Source organism: Galendromus occidentalis, unplaced genomic scaffold, assembly GCF_000255335.2.
Source record: "Galendromus occidentalis unplaced genomic scaffold, Mocc_1.1 scf7180000076600, whole genome shotgun sequence".
In the NCBI taxonomy this organism is placed as follows: domain Eukaryota; kingdom Metazoa; phylum Arthropoda; class Arachnida; order Mesostigmata; family Phytoseiidae; genus Galendromus; species Galendromus occidentalis.
In genome coordinates this window covers 166406-184435 of record NW_003804589.1, presented here as the reverse complement: position 1 = coordinate 184435, position 18030 = coordinate 166406, and the positions used below count along the sequence as shown (strand labels likewise).

The window sequence follows — 18030 nt, the reverse complement described above, 5'->3', positions numbered from 1 at the left end:
ATAATGTCGATTCCACATTGACCACGCTATAATGGCAATGCTAGTCACGAGGTCACGAGACAGGAGGGCGGTCATCGCCAATCGTTGCCCGGAGACAGTGGTCACGATGACCCGTTTCGATGAGGGAAATGATCAGAAGCAGTTCCTCAAAACCGGGGGAGCTTCCGAATAGTATCCTTCAGTATCTTTCCTCGAATCCTCCCGCATAGATCGGGTTCGCGAAACGAGGTGGAATAGTCTCTGATTTCGCCATCGATCGATTATCAATTACTTGATCATATTCCTCGAGGGAATCGAATTATAGACAGGTTATAGCAACCAGAGTCACCTTAGAACAATATCGCGGGGTCGCTGTGCCGCGTTCATTGTGGTGGCCGGAACGAATACTCGTCTCCTCTACCGTCTTCGGAAGTGCGCGATCAACGCGACAAAATTGGCCAAGAAAGTAACAGTGCTATCGGCTCGATGGGAGCGGCGTTGCGGTAGGCATGCATTCATACACGCTCTGTCGGGATGGGTTCGGATCGAGCCAGAAACCCGAGTTCGGGTCGAGATAGGCGTGCTGCCAAGTCATCACACCCTCCCGTCGCGCGTCGCGTCATCGGCGCTCTCTCGGTCCAGAGAAAGACTCGTTCCTCTCCGACCTTAGCCAATCGACTCAATTATCCGTAGCCCGACTACAGAAGTCGACCACCCTATCTTGAAAACTTCCGCCAGATTCGAGTCGAGGCTTCGATATGTGCGAGCGTTGCATCAGTGAGAACGTCGATAGGCGAACTTCGAGGTGGGCGACTCACGGAAAGGGGTTGCCGGATCAACGGGTGCACGCGGTTAATGGTAGGACTCGAAACAGCGATCAGATAGACCAATGGGGTTTGAGAAGAATCCCCTCGAAGCGACATCTGAGAGCGGTCTTTTACTCTTCATTTGTGATTTGAGACGGTGCGAGCGAGCACCAAAGAATTACGTTGAAATTTGGCCTGATCCTTGAAATTTCCCGTAATTTTCGTAAGTTTCTGCGGCTTATTTCACGCGAAGCACGATCTCACTTGAATCTCACTCGGAATTGATTGATTCTGAGGGTTCCTTATCACACTTGATTAATCACGTCACCTGATCTTGAATATCATGACTCAAGATTTTCCATGAATTCCACTTCTATCGAACATAGTGATTATGGGAAGAAACCGTATAGGAAGCTCATCCAGCGGGACTTTTGCTCTCCTGAGACTCCCGTGATCGCCTTCTCCCTATCGGGTTCCCGGAGCGACTTGCAGTTTCATTGGCGAGGACCTGCATCGAGATGCCGACGTCATTGGATAAGTTTCTCCGAGAGGAGACCTCGTCGGACAACCAAGAATCTCTGATGTGAACCGCTGCGTCAGAAGAAAGGTGGAATCGAATCGCAAATCTCTGAGGAAGAAATGTCTAATCGAATCTCAAATCTCCCATCACTCGTCCTCATGAGCTCATTACCCTGTCCGTATCCGGCCGATACATTTGGGTGAAACCAGCAAGGGTTTCTCCCGTTCTTAGCTCGGAACAGCATTGCGGGATCGGTTCCTTCTCGGCTGAGATACCAATATCTGGGGCTGGGAAGTTGGCGCGGTCGCGCCAAAAGCCGTGAATCCGTGACGGTATTTTCCGGCGATCCTCCAAAGGAAGTCGATTGGGGGTGGGAATTGCCGTGAGTTTTCGCGAAAAATGCCGTGAATTGTTCCCAGCCAAACCAATATCCAATGTCGAGCGCTCCGAAACTCGAGCATTTCCTCAGCCCCTAGCTCCAGCTCAGCACATCAAGTCCTGTTCATTTCCATGATTCTCGATTCCAGATCGCGGGAGCGTCTATTTCCCGCAGGACTTCCAAGGCGGAATAATAGTCGACGAGTGCTCCCACGGATATTGCAGCTCACCTAACCTGTTGGGGGAGATTGGTGGAGTCGGCATGATTGAAATATGCGTATGAGTACTCGGAGGGGATGCGGAACTCGGCAGAGAGATTTTCCTTCCACAGCTCTACACCCAAGTAGCAACTCAACATTGCTTCGAACCTGCGCGAAAGTCATCGGGTGTAATTTCGGAAGCACGAGCCCGGTCTTCGAGGCCCTTAGATGAAAAGTTGATACCAAACCGCGATCATGCTTTCTTACGTAATGGGAATACCAAAACTCACTTTGCAATGATAGACGCCTCGTCTTTTCTGTGCACAGCAACATCAAGTCCGCTCCGGAATATCTAGCGCTACAGCGGATCGAATAGACACTCTCAGCGACTCGTTCCCCTACGGGATCCGGAACGGCAGGAGAATCGGACGGAGCCGCCCTTTCTCCTCCCGAGAAAAAAGATTTGGAAGAGCCGACGCTGCGTAATGCGTTCCAGGTACTGAACTTAGAGAGCCTGATCACACTGAATGAGAACGAGTCCAGCCCCGCGGGTAACCTGCTTCCAGGGTCAGCATTTTGCCATGCGCCGATTTCCGAACTTGTCAAAGGTCTACCACGATGTAGGAACTTCATCGACGGCTTCCGGAGCGTCGCAGGGGGGAGGGGGAAGGGGGCTGCGATTACTCTTGGGCCGATTCCCGAAGAAAAATGGCAACTTATAGGAATATGCAGAGACGTGAGCCGTCTCGAACCCCTGAGCTCCCCACTACATTTCCCCCACAAGATCCTCGGCCCTGAGTCGGAATTCTCACTTGGCGCGCCGGAATCGTCCTCATAGCCCCACGTGAGCAGGTCAGGTAGATATTGCCTCCGATGGGATAAACCATTGCCTCCTCATGACCCCGATCCAATGCCGTGCCGAAATAGTTAAGGATTCTATCGCTTCATGATCCCGAGTGAGGGTGCACCCCTGATTGATCAGGGAGATTCGGTCGAGTGCAGTCTCTATAACAGGATATTCTGCGATCACCCACGCCACTTTATGAGCCTAAGCAACGGCATCACGAGCAAAAAGACTTTGCTCATGGACGGTTCAATATCGACAGATGGATCGAGGACGCTCGTCGCTTAGAGGTGAAATCATAAGCGGAGGTTCTGAGGCGTGCTCGAGACTCTTGAGACGCCAGGAAAGTTTTGTGGGGTAGAATATTCGCGACTCCAATCGCTACTTAGCTCGCGATGTTCAGTCTCGATCTTGAATATCTTAGACGCCGGCGGGAAAAAGACGCCGACGTGTGGACTCCATCAGCGAAGGCAGAAGTTCCAATCGCTTCCGGGCATACGGAGTTCCGATGTCGGCTAAATCCCTGTGGCTGTGGCTGACTTAGTGGACCACAGAACATTGTTAGCAGCTCCGATTCTCGGTCGTGAGACTACACTCGCCCGATAGGGAAATCCCGCCTTCGCCCGAAGGCCGCTATTGAGGATATATCTATCCGTGAGCATCAAAGGCGACCGGGGGGATGATATTGATTGCGAGCCCGGTGACCACTGGCCGGCCCGGAGTCACGAGTGCTTATGTCGAATACAAGAAAAGATTGCTTATTTTGGTCAGCTGGACCAAACTACAGTACATTTCACTGCTATAAATCACCGACCGAAGTATAGATGATTCCCAGTATACTCCAAATATCGGAGGCGAGAATCATTCGCTAAGTGAGTCATCTTTTCGCGACGCCGCCGCCGGAGCTTGTCTCCCTTCTGACGTCGTACTAGTCATGAGACAGAGGAGAGACGCTTGGAGAAAGTCGAGCCCGGGTTGGGAAAACTCATGGTGAGTGGCGGTTCCATACAGCGGGTCCTGGATACCCCTCATATAAACTCCGGGATAGAACGGCGCCGAACGGGCACCGGAATCTTCTCTTAGCCTATTAGAACAACACGCGAGATAGTCGATCTACCCTGGCTTTGGAGGAATCGCTGACCTACAAGCGCTTGCCATCCCGCTCCCTGTGGCCCAGAAAGAGCTGCTACAAATTAAAGTAGACCTTGTAGCACAGAGGACATATGGGTCGCCGCTGCGCGCCTTATCTGGTGAGTTCACTCATCAAAATTTTGGGTCATCACGTGGCGCCGGCGCTTGTTCCCGACCACTGAGCCGGAGTCGGAGCCCTATCCGTTCAAGTCGAATCGAGGGATGACTCCGGTAAAGAATCTCTCCTCGCCTCTCGCGCTCTCTCTGACAAAATGACCCCGCGGAACGGGGGTTGTCTTGGAGATGAGCTTTCTATAGCACACGCCGCCGCGAAATCACATCTATCCGCTTGACGAGAGCCCCCAGCTTCGAGACGGAGATTATCACCGAGCTTCCAGACTCGAACGACCGTAACTACATCCCGCGGTATGTGCTCGAATCTGCGAGAAGCTCTTTTCGGAGGAAATTTTCCAACGGGAGATTCGAATCTGCCGGTAAGCCCTCCTCCCCCCTCCCACACCCAGGAATACGCAATCTTGAGGTCTCAGAGACGATATTTATGATATTTTTCCGCATGGAGGCTGAGGTGAGGAGGGCCAAGATCTTTTCCAGAACGGGATTGACTACGAGAAGGGATGTTACTCTAAGCGCGGAGGGACGATGTCACTCCCGGTGAGCGAGTCGTCGATCCTCGCTCTCACTTGTCCAATCTGACACATCTCGCTCGAACAACAAAAGTTTCCACTGGACCCGATTCACAGAGCAGCTCCATTATCTGATGCCGCGATTGAATCTATTGAGCCGGAAAATCTGTTGCTCGATGCACCTTCGAATTCTCCCGCGATACTCTTATCGTCCCTCTCTCTCTTGTTGTGGAAGTAGAGCTGCCCTCGCCACGGTGGCAAGGGTAAAGAAATACAAAGGAGATCCCCGACGCACTGGTGGCACGCAGGCTGCCGTCGATCGCTCTACCTTACTGTTCTTGTTATCGGATCGGTTATCGGTTCTGGTGTTGACGCCTGAATTGTCAGTGCCCACAAGACCATCGTCGAGACGACAGTTCGGAATTGTCATACACCAATGTGATCAGCTGTTGAGCTCGTGAAACGCTTATCATTGAAGCACATCGTTTCCTAGTGCGTAAAATTTTCGGGCGACGAGCAACCCGAATTGTCTGCGGCTCGAAATGGTTCTGTAAGTCTCGATATTATCTTGCATACGATACACTGGCGCCGTGTTAGCTAAGACCGTCAGCTTGATTTCGTGTCTATCGACTTCGATTCCATCTCAACGTAGTGTTAGTGTCACTGCCGCCTTTTTTGAGGCTGCGCGACACTGTGCTTTCGAGGCCATCAGACCGAGGAATACGAGAGAGGTTATCCTGACCTCGAGACAACTCAGGGAGTTTACCGCGAACAACATCTTTTGTTTTTTAAAAGTGAATCCTCAGCGAGCGCGGGAGCTCCCGCGCGACGCACGCGAGTGCATCAGAGGCAGTCGCGGTAGTGTTTTCCGTTCGCTATAGGGGGCGGATTCGACTGGCGTTGCACGGGACCCCTTGACTCTCACCGACCCGATCGAGGAGGCTTCCGACTCCGATCGTTTCTAGAAGGATCAGAGACAGCCACGATGAGGAGCGGGGGCGGCTGGACTCGATCTACGCAAGACTGAATTTCCTCTAAATCTTCATTCCCGTCGATCCCGGATTAGGGGACACAATCCTGTCCATGCCCCGTCTTCGAAATTCCCTAGATAGGCGGATGTGTCGATCTTGTTATTGTCTTCTTGATTCCGTGTTCCCTTCCGTGAGGATTCCCGGCTCTCCCCGCGAGCTTCTATCGGAGGTTCGATACCATGTCGGTCTCGGTGTAATCAAGGAGGTTTGTCATTGACGGTGTCTGATGGCTGCCAACCATCGCAGACACAATTATATCGATACGAATCTCTTCGGCCGGCAGTGGATGGCTTCTCCTCGGAAACCTCGAGATCAGCTGGCTGGTCCACCTCCTCGTTGATGGAAAAACGATCCCCCTGTCCCCATCCCTAGCGAGGAGCTTCCCAATCAAGGCTCGCGTGGAATGCGTTGGAGATCGTCTTTGAGCTAAGAGAGGAACTCAGAATTTCTTTTTGAGGACTCTCGCGCAATGACATCAGATGCCTCCGAGAAGACGTCATCGAACTTCTTTTCTTCGAGTTGCTCCCAAGCGCCCAAGCATAAGGAAGCATAAACAAGAACGGAAACAAGCCTTGCGCAGCCTTGAGCTGTAGCGCCGTCGCGTCGTCTGCGGCGGCACTACTGTTGAAGATGACCTTGTACTTTGAAACGGATCGCCATCGAAAGAAACTGAAGAAAGTCGTTCAGGACCGATTCGTCTGCGTGTGCGGTGCCATTGCGCACGATCTCGTTACCGCTCGGTGAGATTCCCGAACAATTGTCCTCGATTAGTGCTGCTCCACTAGCATCAATTACCGGCTGTCAGTTGGACAGGAGAGAATCCGGCTATCGAATTTTCCTGACGTGTCGAAGCAGTCGACTTGTTCGCGGGAGACCACACATTTGATATTACGAGATGAAGTGACATCGCTGGAGATCATTTTGCTGATCAAAGATCAGATCCGAGACTGCTGCTCCTTGAGTAGTATAGAGTCTATACTATAGACTACCCAGCCACGGGATCGCAGACTTGCTCTTGAGCGGCGCATTCTGGATCTTACTTAAGTAGGAACCCGAACCTATGGGAAGGCAGCGATCGCTGTCTCTCACTTTCCGAAGACAATCGAGAGCGATGACTCGCTAAGTTAAACAGATTTAGTGATAGCTTCGCGATTCAATCCAATGTGATAGAACGGCACGAGACGTTCGTCCGGCGAAGCCTTCACGAAGATTCAATGGATTCATATGTAGCCTTTCGTCAGATCGAGCAGATTTTCGTTGTCTCCCCGTCGCTCGCCGATCCAATGAATCGCGTCCGATAAACACAGTTTATTCCTTCGCAAAGCTCGCGAAGCCTAGAACGCTCGAGTCGAATGGAATGCATTACAACGCGCGCCGATACCGATAAGGGTTTCCACCAGAAAATCTCTATCATTGAGTGTACGGTTACCGAGGCCGAGCAGCGGGTCGCACTTTTTTGGGATCTTCAGATTGGGCATGTTTCATTCGCCCACAGAAAGCCACGAGTATCAGCATGAATTCTTCACGCGTTAAGATCTTCGACGTAACGCTTTTCCTCAACTCGCATATTCACTGTTGAGCCATCAGCCACTGTTGATGATGGACTCAAAGGGACCGTGCAGAATGGTCCGTTGTATCGGGTGTCCGTTATCTCCGGGTCCGTTATAACGAGGTTCTACTGTATGATTCCATGTTTCGCTTTGCTGGCCCGCATATTCGAGCCTCGTATGACAGACAGTGATCGACTGGATTCACGCAGACATCCTCACTTGCATTTCGGCTCCAGCGAACGTTCGCCGGGCCGAACCCCGGCTCGATGTTGCAACTTTGTCAGGATATATCATGGTGGAGCGGTAACCCGGGTCCTGGCGGCTGCCGAGCAAAAATCCGCTTCCGTATAACAGTTTTATTATCAAGCACTCCGTAATTGTAATTGACTGCCACGAGCGACGACCGTGGTGGTGGCTATCGACAAGTATAATTTGTTCGAAATTCTTCTTCCGTGAGAGCATGGGAAGTCTGGTCGGGCTTCGAGCCTACTACTCGAATGATCTGAAGAAGTCGAAGAGCCTCCGGTTCACTGTCTTAGACTGTTTAAGAATTTCGGGGGCTTCTTTTAGGGTTAGGATCGATTCGGACGCCGATAGCCCTCTTTGAGATATGCGAGTCCGGTGACTTCTGAGGCATCATCAATAAAAAGTTGCTATTCTTTTCAGGGGACGGCGGATCCGTCTGGCGGGAGGCATCCCTTTGAGCAACAAAATCCTTGTGGCCGTAGATTTCGACCACACGTTGATAGACGCAAATTCTGATACATATATTGTGAAACTCGCCCCCGGGAAGAAAATTCCGGAAGAAATACGCAAAAGATACTCACCAGGTGAGTAAGCTATCTCGTATTCGTAAGATACGGAATACCGTCGTGTGACCCTTCTCATGAGTTTTGTGAGTCGATGATCTGGGGAGACGCCCATCTCGAGCGTGCTACCGGATTGCGCCCGGAGGAGCCTGCGCTCGAGACGTTGTTGGTCACTGGGAGCGCTATTCGAGTCTGAGGGTCGATGACCCTATGGCTCATTCCAGAAAGGCGGCACGCGACTCTCACTCTCTCTGCTCCTCCACCGACTCAGTTGTTCCGTTGAGACGACTCCTTCGGGCTCCGATTTCACTGAGATGGTGGGTAGGCCACCGATCGAGAGAGCGTCTTTCGGCCTCGCAGCTCTCCGAGTCGAGTGTCCCATAAGGTCGAATACCGAGCCCGAGGTTTTTGGAGAGCCGCGAAGAGGATGAACTTAAAATTGTTCCCCAGGGGATTCTCATCCAGTGCCTAGTAGGAAAAAGTCTTCGGGGACAGAGGGAACTTGCCGGATACGGGAACTTTGCTCTTTGCACACACTGAACTTCGAGGCTCATTAGAGCGATTGATTCTGGAGGCCATTCCCCGTTCATGCATGGATGTCGACTAAGGACTCTTGTCGGACGCTCAAAAAACTTGTTTGCGGCTGACGGATAAGGAGCAATCATCTAGCGGGCATTGATGAACGATAAGAGTTCCCGACCGTTGTTGACTGCGACGAGCTCCCATCCGCTATCACTTCCGTGACCAGCACCACTGAATCTAACGCGCCCCGTGACCGCGACGATACAGCAGGAAGCCTTAACAAATAGCGGCCTCCGTCAACATGGATAACGCGTGTAGCCTCCGGTGCCCATATCCCTCTTCAGTAGTCTCGAAAGTTCAAATGGTCATCGAGAGGTCGGCGGAGCTGCGCTTTGAGCGCTCCCTGATGTAGAAATAATTTCCTTGAATATTGGGCTAAGAGTATCGGACTCTCTTGACAGATAGCCGAGTCCAGCGTCCTTAGAGCTGGAGGAAAGTCCTTCCGCTCGCGAGCTCATTCGAGACGCATATTCCCGATTTGTGATGAGTGACGGGAAATGGCGCTCACAAGAGATACCTCGATTCTGCGCCACTGATTATTATCCACCCCCGCATTCCGTGTCGCTTGCAATACCACAACTAGCGAAACGGGGATACTCACAAAGTGAAATAGAATCGAGCATCTCGACGGACATCCCACCCAGCGCGAGGTGTTCGAGATAGAACGAGTAGCTGAGGAGTGTTTGGTAATGGTTCTAATCTCGAATGAGATCTCACAATCGGGCTCGCTAAGCAGATCTTACGGCATTCGTCCCGCCGCTCGGTCTATCCGTTTCAAAGAGTCAATCGCTACGAACGGGTTTTCCGCTGCTTACCTGTCAGCATCCCCGAATGGATGGAGGAACATACTCTGAACATGCTCGTTGACGTAATTCGCTCGCCCCTATGGGAATGAATTGCGCGGAAGTTGAGGGTCACCGTTCGTTTTGTATATGTTCGTGATTCTCGACGCTGTATCACGTTGTGTCTTAGAGACCCGCTGCGTGATTCATTGAAATCCCCTGAGGTTCCGCTCGGCTTTCTGTCACACTCACTGCGAGTCTATTTCCTTCCTTTCGGTTCGAAGTTGGGCTGACGCGTGTTTACCGAGCCAGCAGACCATCGTCTTGCTGCCAGCAAATGTCTCAACTAATACTATTCTTCGTTGAAGCTTGCTGCTCCGCGTAGTGGAAAAACTGATCAAATTCAGATGGGTCGTTCGCTGCGGATTCGACTCCCTCACGAAAGCTTGCCCGAATCAATCCATGAGCTGCCTGAGACAGCTTGATAAACAATTTCCGGTGCAAACTCAGTATATCACTACATATTACGGAATCTCATTCCGTGGCCATGGCCCAGGTTAGGAAATCGAACAAGAGCGGCAGGCGAATGTTCTCGCATTTTTCCTCGCGGAAAAATATCACCGTGGCGATCTATCAACGCAGCAATCGAATGTTGTTGGCGCCTGCTCAACTGGTTTGAGCGTGTGAAACGCTTTAGCTGCTGATTGAGAGTAGGGTGGGGGAGAACAACGCGCAGAGAGGAGGCTGACTCGCGAATAATCATCTCCGAGGAGTTGAAAGATCACGTAACGGCATCGATCGTTCATCTGTGTTCCTCCATGTAATGATCATTAGTATCACTGAAGAGGTAGCGTCCCACGACGTACGTAACGGATTGCGGTGGAAGCCTTGCCTTACGATCGAGAATCTGGTGTCGCCTCATTTTCGAGCTTTTCTCTTCCAAATCGCGACTGATCGGAGGGGACTCACGGATTTCCCGGGTTTTTCGGTGAAAAAATCGACAGGGTTGAGACGAGGAGCTGGGCGCCAATCAGAGAGAAATAGAAATTCTGAGTATTTGTCCACGGATTCCCGAGCTCGTCAGAACGAACCGAGATGCCATGATGTCCGAAGTACATCAGGAGGAGCACCCCGAGTTTCCCGCCGAGAGATATCTGAATCTTCGCTCCCGCGTTGAGCGGCGTCTTTTCACGGATTGAGCGCGGCAGTGCATGAAATGAATTTTCTCTTCATACGAATACTTACTTCCTCCTGACGCTCTAGCTAAGCTCACGACCGTCTCACCGGATTCAATCATTGACTTGAATTGCTTTGCTCTCTCTTCCATCTGAGCATCCTCTACTCCCGATAATTATAACATAAAATCGGCGGAGTTATATCGGTCATCTGAGTCTCGTGGAAGATCACTTGTTTTCGATTACCGGCAACCCGCTTAATTACCAAAAACGAATAGTTGGAGCGAAGATATATTACTCCATTCAATCCTAACTGATCGGGGCATTTCGGTTTTCCGTTCCTCCGAACCAGGTAGGGCCGGCATTCTCCGATCCATACTCAACGCGATGACCACGTGTGCGATCGGTGCTAGCCGTCGTGCTGCGCAGCAGCTCCTATCTTGGTAGCCGCGAACCGCGCTGCCGAGCGCCCCAATGCATTTGACAGGGGGAGGGGAAGAGAGTCAGACGACCAAGCGACGTAGCAGTCTAGCCAGCGGCAGAGCCACCCCAAAGATGCCGAGCTGGACTCGGATTCTCGTAATGAAGCGCTCCAGAGACGCTTGTCAGCACTTCCATCCAAGGAGCACTGCGCGGCTCTCATTCGAATCTCCCTGCCGTTAACGCTCTTGAGTTTGTCCGTTCACTCGCTTTAAAGCGCTTCCAAGGTCAACGTTCCGCGCAGCGCCCGTTTCCCTTCCTACTTCGCTCTTTACAGGGGAAGCCAGCGAACATGGCAACTTCAGTGGCTTCTGGTGGAGGAAATTTTGAACCAGAGAACCGTTCGTTCTTCTCGGCGCCTGTGCGCTGCTCGCAAGAGTTCCACGGTTCTCTGAAGTGCCCTGCGGAGTAGATTACCGCTGAGGAGCAGATTACCGCATTTTCTCTCGAGAGTCACACCGTAAAACTTCCGCCGTAAAGCACGACATAGCATTACGATCTACGCTGAATTTCCGGCTGACCCTGCATCCAGCGTCGAGGGAGAGTGCGTAAACAAAACTACGGAACGAACTGGAGTGAGAACTATTTGATGAAGCCGGTTGATGGACCTGGTGGAGTTAGTTCCTGAACGGTCCGAGAATAGCCGATCCCTCCAACTTATCGTCGAGATTGATCGCGCCTCCGATGGCTCTTCATGCCGTCAGGCTCGCTGTATGAGTACGATAGGATGCCGCTTGTCGAAAGGATTTCAGTTTAAGCGAGAAACATTTTCTCTGCGTAGAGCATCGTGGGTGGAACGCACCCTGAACATCCAGAAGGGAAGCGATGCTCTCCTCGGAAGAAGCTACATAACTCACGACAACTCTTTCATCGGCTGTTCGACGGAGAACCGAACTCCGGTCGCCATCTCGAAGCGTTAGAGTCTACCCTCCGAAGAGAGTTGAGGGAGAGTCGCCGACGTGTCGGAGAAAAAGCCATTATAGTTGAGCGTACCCCGAGTCGGACCTTGTTACACTGTGGCTCAGCTTAGGGCTGAGAGAAAACCAATAAGGAGACTGACAACTGTGAGCTAAATACAGTCTCAGCAAATCTCAGAGACTTTTCCCCGACTGTTTCCCCAGAGCTCGGAATGCTCTCGGAGAGCTTTCTCGCAGCCCCGAAAATAGTGACTGCCGACTCCGCGGGTATTCTCACAATCGAACCGACACTCAAGGATACCGATATCGCTCCGGGATGATCGCGAGCAGGCAACTTTCCGCTATGCGTCAATGCCGACTCGGACGATCATCGTGGCCAATTTTTGGTCGTTCCGCAAATACGTCGAATGGAAGGCGTTGTTGGTTCCTGAGAATCCGATGACTTTGATTGGCTTTTTGAGTTTTTGGGTTTTGACTCGACGGCTGGAGAATCGCTCCCTATGCTGGCTCATCGCGGCCGTGCATCGCCCGCATGGAATCGCCACCGTTGCGATTCTCAACCGGAGTGGAATCATTCGCTTAGCCATCCGCGGCAGGGAAACGGGCAGGGTTCGATGGAGAGAAGTGTCGCCGGAATCACTGGCTCGGTTGATCCTTCAGTATTCCTTCGGGAATCTCGGCTCGATTTTCATCTCATTCCGATTCTGGAGCGAAGCAAAGGGTTTCACCTAATGAGCGACTCAGGTCGGGCACTCCTGCTGGAAAGGAGTACGACGGAAAACTGAGCTATCAGGGTCTGGGGCACTTCCCGTGCCCACGTCGAATCCTGTCATTTCCGTTCCCTCAGAAGGTTTGTTTCCAATCTTCTGACCGGCGAAGGTGTCTGTGATTGTAATCGAGACTTGTTATCGACTTCGTCTAGGAAGCGAATTCTTGGGAAGGATCCAAATTGTCAGAATTCATAAGTAGCGTAAAAGTCGTATCGTAACACATTCCGAGGCCCGCTGATACAGTTTCTTGATTTCCAGGTTCGTGGACAAAATTCATGCGAGCAATCTTCCGCTACCTCTACGAATGTGGCGTGCGACCAGAGCAACTACTCGACTGTATAGGCGAAATCCCGCTGATCTCCGGAACCAAGGAATGGTTCAAGGTGGGTGATATGTGTATTTTTTTTTTGGCCACTGAGATCGGGAGTGGCCATCGGGCGTGATGTACAGGGGGCTTAAGTCAGTGTGCGCCTATTTTTCGTCAATAGTGGAGGCTGTCCGACGGCGCTCTTTAGCCGGAGCGTACAAGGCTGCAGCGTCTGGACTATACAGACATTGGAGTACGGGGAAGCGATGTGTATTGTTTGCCTTTCATTTCCGCCACTCGTTTGTCTCAATGACTTGACGAGGAGTCAGCACCGTTTTCGCATATCGGCTCCCTCGGATTCTCTCCGGTTTCCATGCAATATCATGCGCGACGTGCAGACTCCATTGTCGGTCGGTCGTCGCAGCTTGACCCCCTAATGTATACCCGGACCATCGAGCTGCTTCGAGGCTCATGGTATCGTGTCGTAGAGCTCAGTCAGATGCGACGCTTGGAACAAACGGTGTGAACCGTCCACGGAGGGCGCGGCATTCGTACGTACTTTCAACATCCGTTCTTTCGAGAATCAGCCGCGAACAAGCCTACGTGCCCCAATGACACTGCTTGGCGCTGACGAGAAGGTTCGGCGAAGGAATCAAACCTCTCTATCAGGCTTCGGAAGTCTTTCAAGAAGCCTTAGTCCGAGAATGGTTTCTTTCTCCCATCGTTTTCACGAATTGTGGAAGTATCGCCGAGCGGTAGAGTCTCGCTACCTGACAGGGAGCATCGTCAACGAAATGCTTATTATCGTCCAAGGAAAATCCCTGCGTCGTACTTTATGCTCTATCGGAAAAAATCATCAAATTCTGGTGCGGCTTCCTCATGTGTAACCTACCCACTGGAGGCATCGAACAAGAGGCCTAATGATTTCGGCGACTCGTCGTGAGCATCTACATGGACGTATGATTATATATTGGCTCTCCTTTCCGATATGTGACGGATGTGAGGAATTCAGAGAGTCAATTCGTGCGCGATTGTGCTCCCGGTCTGTATTGCGTTTATTATTCGCGTATGCGAAAAGTAGAATCAGCCCACGAGTCCCCTTCTCGTACCCGCGGACCTATACAGTCACAGTATTCTCGATTCCATTATTCGGCGACTCGAGCTTTCTTCTGCTCTTCCGTTGTTCAATTATTGCCTCCGGCTTCTGAACGAGTCAATCCAATTTCTTTTCGGGAGCAAAAGGAACCCGTGGAGAGCGGAAACCAGTTCCGTCGATGGCATCTCGTCCGAATGACCGCCTTGTTCTTCTGCCATTCTTACTCGGCGCTATCGACGCGTCGAATCTATTCGTTCAACTGGTTCTATAAACAGAATGCAGCAGTTGGCATCGGATATAAAATCTTTGGAGCTTTGAGCTTCGATCGTAGACAAAACCGGTCAGTACAAATGCTTCGGGATCGGATTGAGCTCCGTCCGCGACCTCGTGATTAATCCGCGGCTCATCGATCCAGGATCCAGGGCCGCGCAATGTCCGTCAACCACTCCCAGGGCCCTGTAAAGATAAAGCTCAATCGTAAACTTCTTTCTAGGCGCTGAATGAAACTGGTCAATACGAGGTTGTGGTGATCTCAGATGCCAACACGGTCTTCATTGAGCACATACTTTACACGGAGGGCGTACGGCATCTTGTCCACGAGGTGTTTTCGAATTATGCTCAGTTCGACGGCAACGGCTGTCTGACAATTCAAGAATTCCATCACAATGACCAGTGTAAGATCTGTGCCGTGAATCTCTGTAAGAGTCGCGTAGTAAGCGACTACATCGACCGACGGAAGAAGCAAGGCGTCAACCTTCAAAAGTGAGTACCGATGCCCATGTCGACGATGAGATCCACCAAACGACTAATCCTCCTCCGGCTTGAATCAGCCAATCGTTCTCGATGCTCCTCCGCGAGGGGTCCATCCCTCGGTTTCCGGAGAGCTCACATGAACAGTCGGGAGAAGGAACTGACCTTCTCGTCGTCACTCTTCCGGTCAATGAAATGAAGAATTAGCGAAGTATGATCATCGTATGTGACTCCATGCGTGAGTCGAAATTCCGAGCGTGCCCACCGTCGAATGTTCGAGGATGAGCTTATCAGTCGATAGACGTCATCGGCTGCGGTACCCCGTGAGAGAGTCAGGAACTTCCAATCCTCGTAGTAGCTTAGGATTTTCCTGTCAATTCCATTCCCGTTAGCTCGAACAAGCTCTCACGACCGCTGAACCTACGCATGAGATTACGAGTCTTGGGTGTGAGACGGTCTGAATCAATCCCTGAGGGTGTGTGATCAATTTATCGGATCCCCCTAAAGCCATCTGGATACACGATATAATTCCTCGCTTTGCTGCGGCCGGGTCCCAGTCTCAGCGGATATCCTCCGGCGCTGATACGGATAGTCGCGGATTGGCATGCACTCCGAGAGGACCATAGTTTTTCTTCGATTATTTTAATGCTCTTGCCCGGGGTCGATAGCGTCCCATGCGGGAATGCTCTCGATCCCATGCCATCTCATCATCGCCCTGGATCTTATCGAAGAGAGCCATCCGTGCGGTTGATGAGATGAATGAGAGTTCGTCCTCGCGCAATCAACGACTTTCTCTGCCGCCCCTGTGGTGAACAACTGGCCCTGAACAAGATGCGCCTCGGACCGACGGGTGATTGTGCATTGTTTAGGAAAGATGCACTATCATTCGGTTTTACAGCTGTGAATGAACGATCGATTCTATGTCGGACGCGCGTTTCCGTGATCTGAGCGTCGCTCGTTGAGCGAATCTCAGCCTCGCGACTTGACCGACCGGCCGCTCAGCCGGCCTGTCGGCTGACCGACCTGCGTCTCGGCCGCTCGGTAGCTCAAGAGAGTGTTTTCGAGTTCGACAGCCGCTCGCATCTGAAAGTCATCCGATTGATGACGTAGAAGAGAGAGCCCGGAAAACAACGACTCGTTTCACAAAATATATGGCTCGTCATCGGTGCCGTGGTGTTGATAAGAGTCCTGGCTCATGTGAACAACCTAAGACCTTACGATATGGAGGATCATTGGAGGGAATCGCGTCGACGACCCATCGCCCTCAGGGAAGACCTCCCGATGACAAGTTCCGGAACTGATGAGCGTGGGTGGGCGAGGGCTTTTTTCTTCGGGTGGAATCCGCGGCTGGCGGATATCAAGAAAACTAGAGTACATGGAAAGAGACTAATCTTGTCTTTGATCGAGAGTGAGCGCGTGCTCGCTAGCGATGTTTGAAGCCGACATTGAGCGTATCATCCTAGATTGGATCCCTTGCGAGAAAATTATCTCGTTCCTCCAGTAATTTTCCCTCATGAAACGTTCGCGTGTGCCAGAATACCCTCCTGCTGAGCAACGTTTGCTTTATCTCGTAAGATGACTGTACACTCGTATCTTACAGAGTCGTCTACATCGGAGACGGAATGAACGATTTCTGTCCAGCCGCAAACTGCAAACGTGGAGATCTCGTACTGGCGCGAATGGATTCACCTCTATCGACGAAGCTAGATGAACGTCCGATCAATGCAAAGGTCCAGAAGTGGTCTGATGGTTACGACATCTACAAGTACATTCAACAGCACTTCTCCCAGGAGAACTCATCTGGCACCGTTTCTCCGAACAGCGATTAGCTCGACGGAATGCATAATTGCCATCACAGGAGCGTCCGTTCCCGCTTTGACCTATACCGCAATCGCTACAGAGCCCTCGCGGGTCGCTCTGTGATGCTCATCACCCCATAGATCAGATAATATTTTTACATATACATACGTTCTCTTGGAACTTGTACACTCAATGCAAACGATGCCAATGTATGAATGTTTGTGTGGAGGCAAAACTGTAAATTATACTGGAGACGGATTTATACGACACTTCCGCTCGAAAAACTCTCGACGTGACTGTGCGGAAGGGTCGAGATGTATGCGTACATTATTGAAAGAGTAATCTCAATCGAAGGAGTGATCTGTGGCGATTCTCTTTCATGATTCATGATGAATCGGAGACACGGGTCCCGAACGGCAAAAGAGCTCGAATCCAGAGCGCGCGCGAGCCTAGCCTCAGCGTTCGGAGTAACACGTCTCTTCCCAAGCTCCATACATTCATCTCGAGCCTAGGAAATCGAGTGCCAGAGCCTCGATGCGAGCGATAGCGATCTCAGTTCCTGAGGGTCCGCTCTCGCTCGACCCGACTGTTTGTTCAGTGGTGGTTTCTCTCAAACTCGAGTCTTAGACTCCTCCGGAGTGACTATCGATCAGAAATCGAAACAGCTGTTTATGTCGGCTATTGTGATGTTTAGTCTCAAACGGAAAAGGCAAGGGAAGGAGCGTGCGAAAAGAGGCAGCCGGCTACAGGATACATGTGCAGCAAACTCTTGACAGTGAGATCGATATGATCGTCGAATATTAATGTGAAAATGACGGAGGCCAATGGTGATACTGGAATTCTACGATTACCCGAGCAGAGCTCCACGGGGAGGATGTTGGTTTTTTGTTGATTTTCCTCCTGCTCACCTGCGTAAGATACTGCAAAAATCGTGGTCATGATGGAAAAATATCGCCATGACCTTTTCTCTGAGTCATAATGCCAATTATTGATGTTATATCACACTCCCGGTCAAAGGATCTACAATAAACGACGGAAGTATTCCAAAATCAGTTCTCGACGATTCCTTGAATTATTATTATTACTTTCGGAAAAAATCGCATGCCTTGAGCGGCAGATGCTCATGGAGTCCTCCTCAGCCCGTTGCTGGAGGGAACAGCATACACTAATTCTAGTATTCTGTATGTTCACCCACGATATCAATGCCGTCGAAGGATGCGTTCGGTGAACCGATATAGGGAGGAACCAGCCTCGAATGGTTGATGTCATAATGGCTCTGCCTCACACCCGGGCCTCTCCGCCGCAGGATTAGAGAGAAACGTTTCGGTTACGAGATGCGACTCCAATAATCTCTCGCCCCCCTTGAATCAACCTGGATGAAGCAGTTCCAGGAATCTCCCGTGGCCTCCGATTCCAGGCAGCGTCAATGAAACGCTCCCGCTGAGGGAACCGATCTCCGTGCGGAGCGTTCAGTGACGA

The 18030-nt window shown here is 51.3% G+C and overlaps 1 protein-coding gene across 1 annotated transcript; it reads left to right on the top strand.

Moving 5' to 3' along the window:
* Window positions 1-4806: 4806 nt before the first annotated feature.
* On the top strand, window positions 4807-17597 carry LOC100907646 (pyridoxal phosphate phosphatase PHOSPHO2). The gene is made up of 5 exons (XM_003739860.2): window positions 4807-5052; window positions 7750-7913; window positions 12857-12981; window positions 14495-14763; window positions 16352-17597. The coding sequence occupies exons 1-5, from the start codon at window positions 5045-5047 to the stop codon at window positions 16578-16580; spliced, it is 795 nt and encodes a 264-aa protein (XP_003739908.1). The 5' UTR covers window positions 4807-5044; the 3' UTR covers window positions 16581-17597.
* Window positions 17598-18030: the final 433 nt, after the last annotated feature.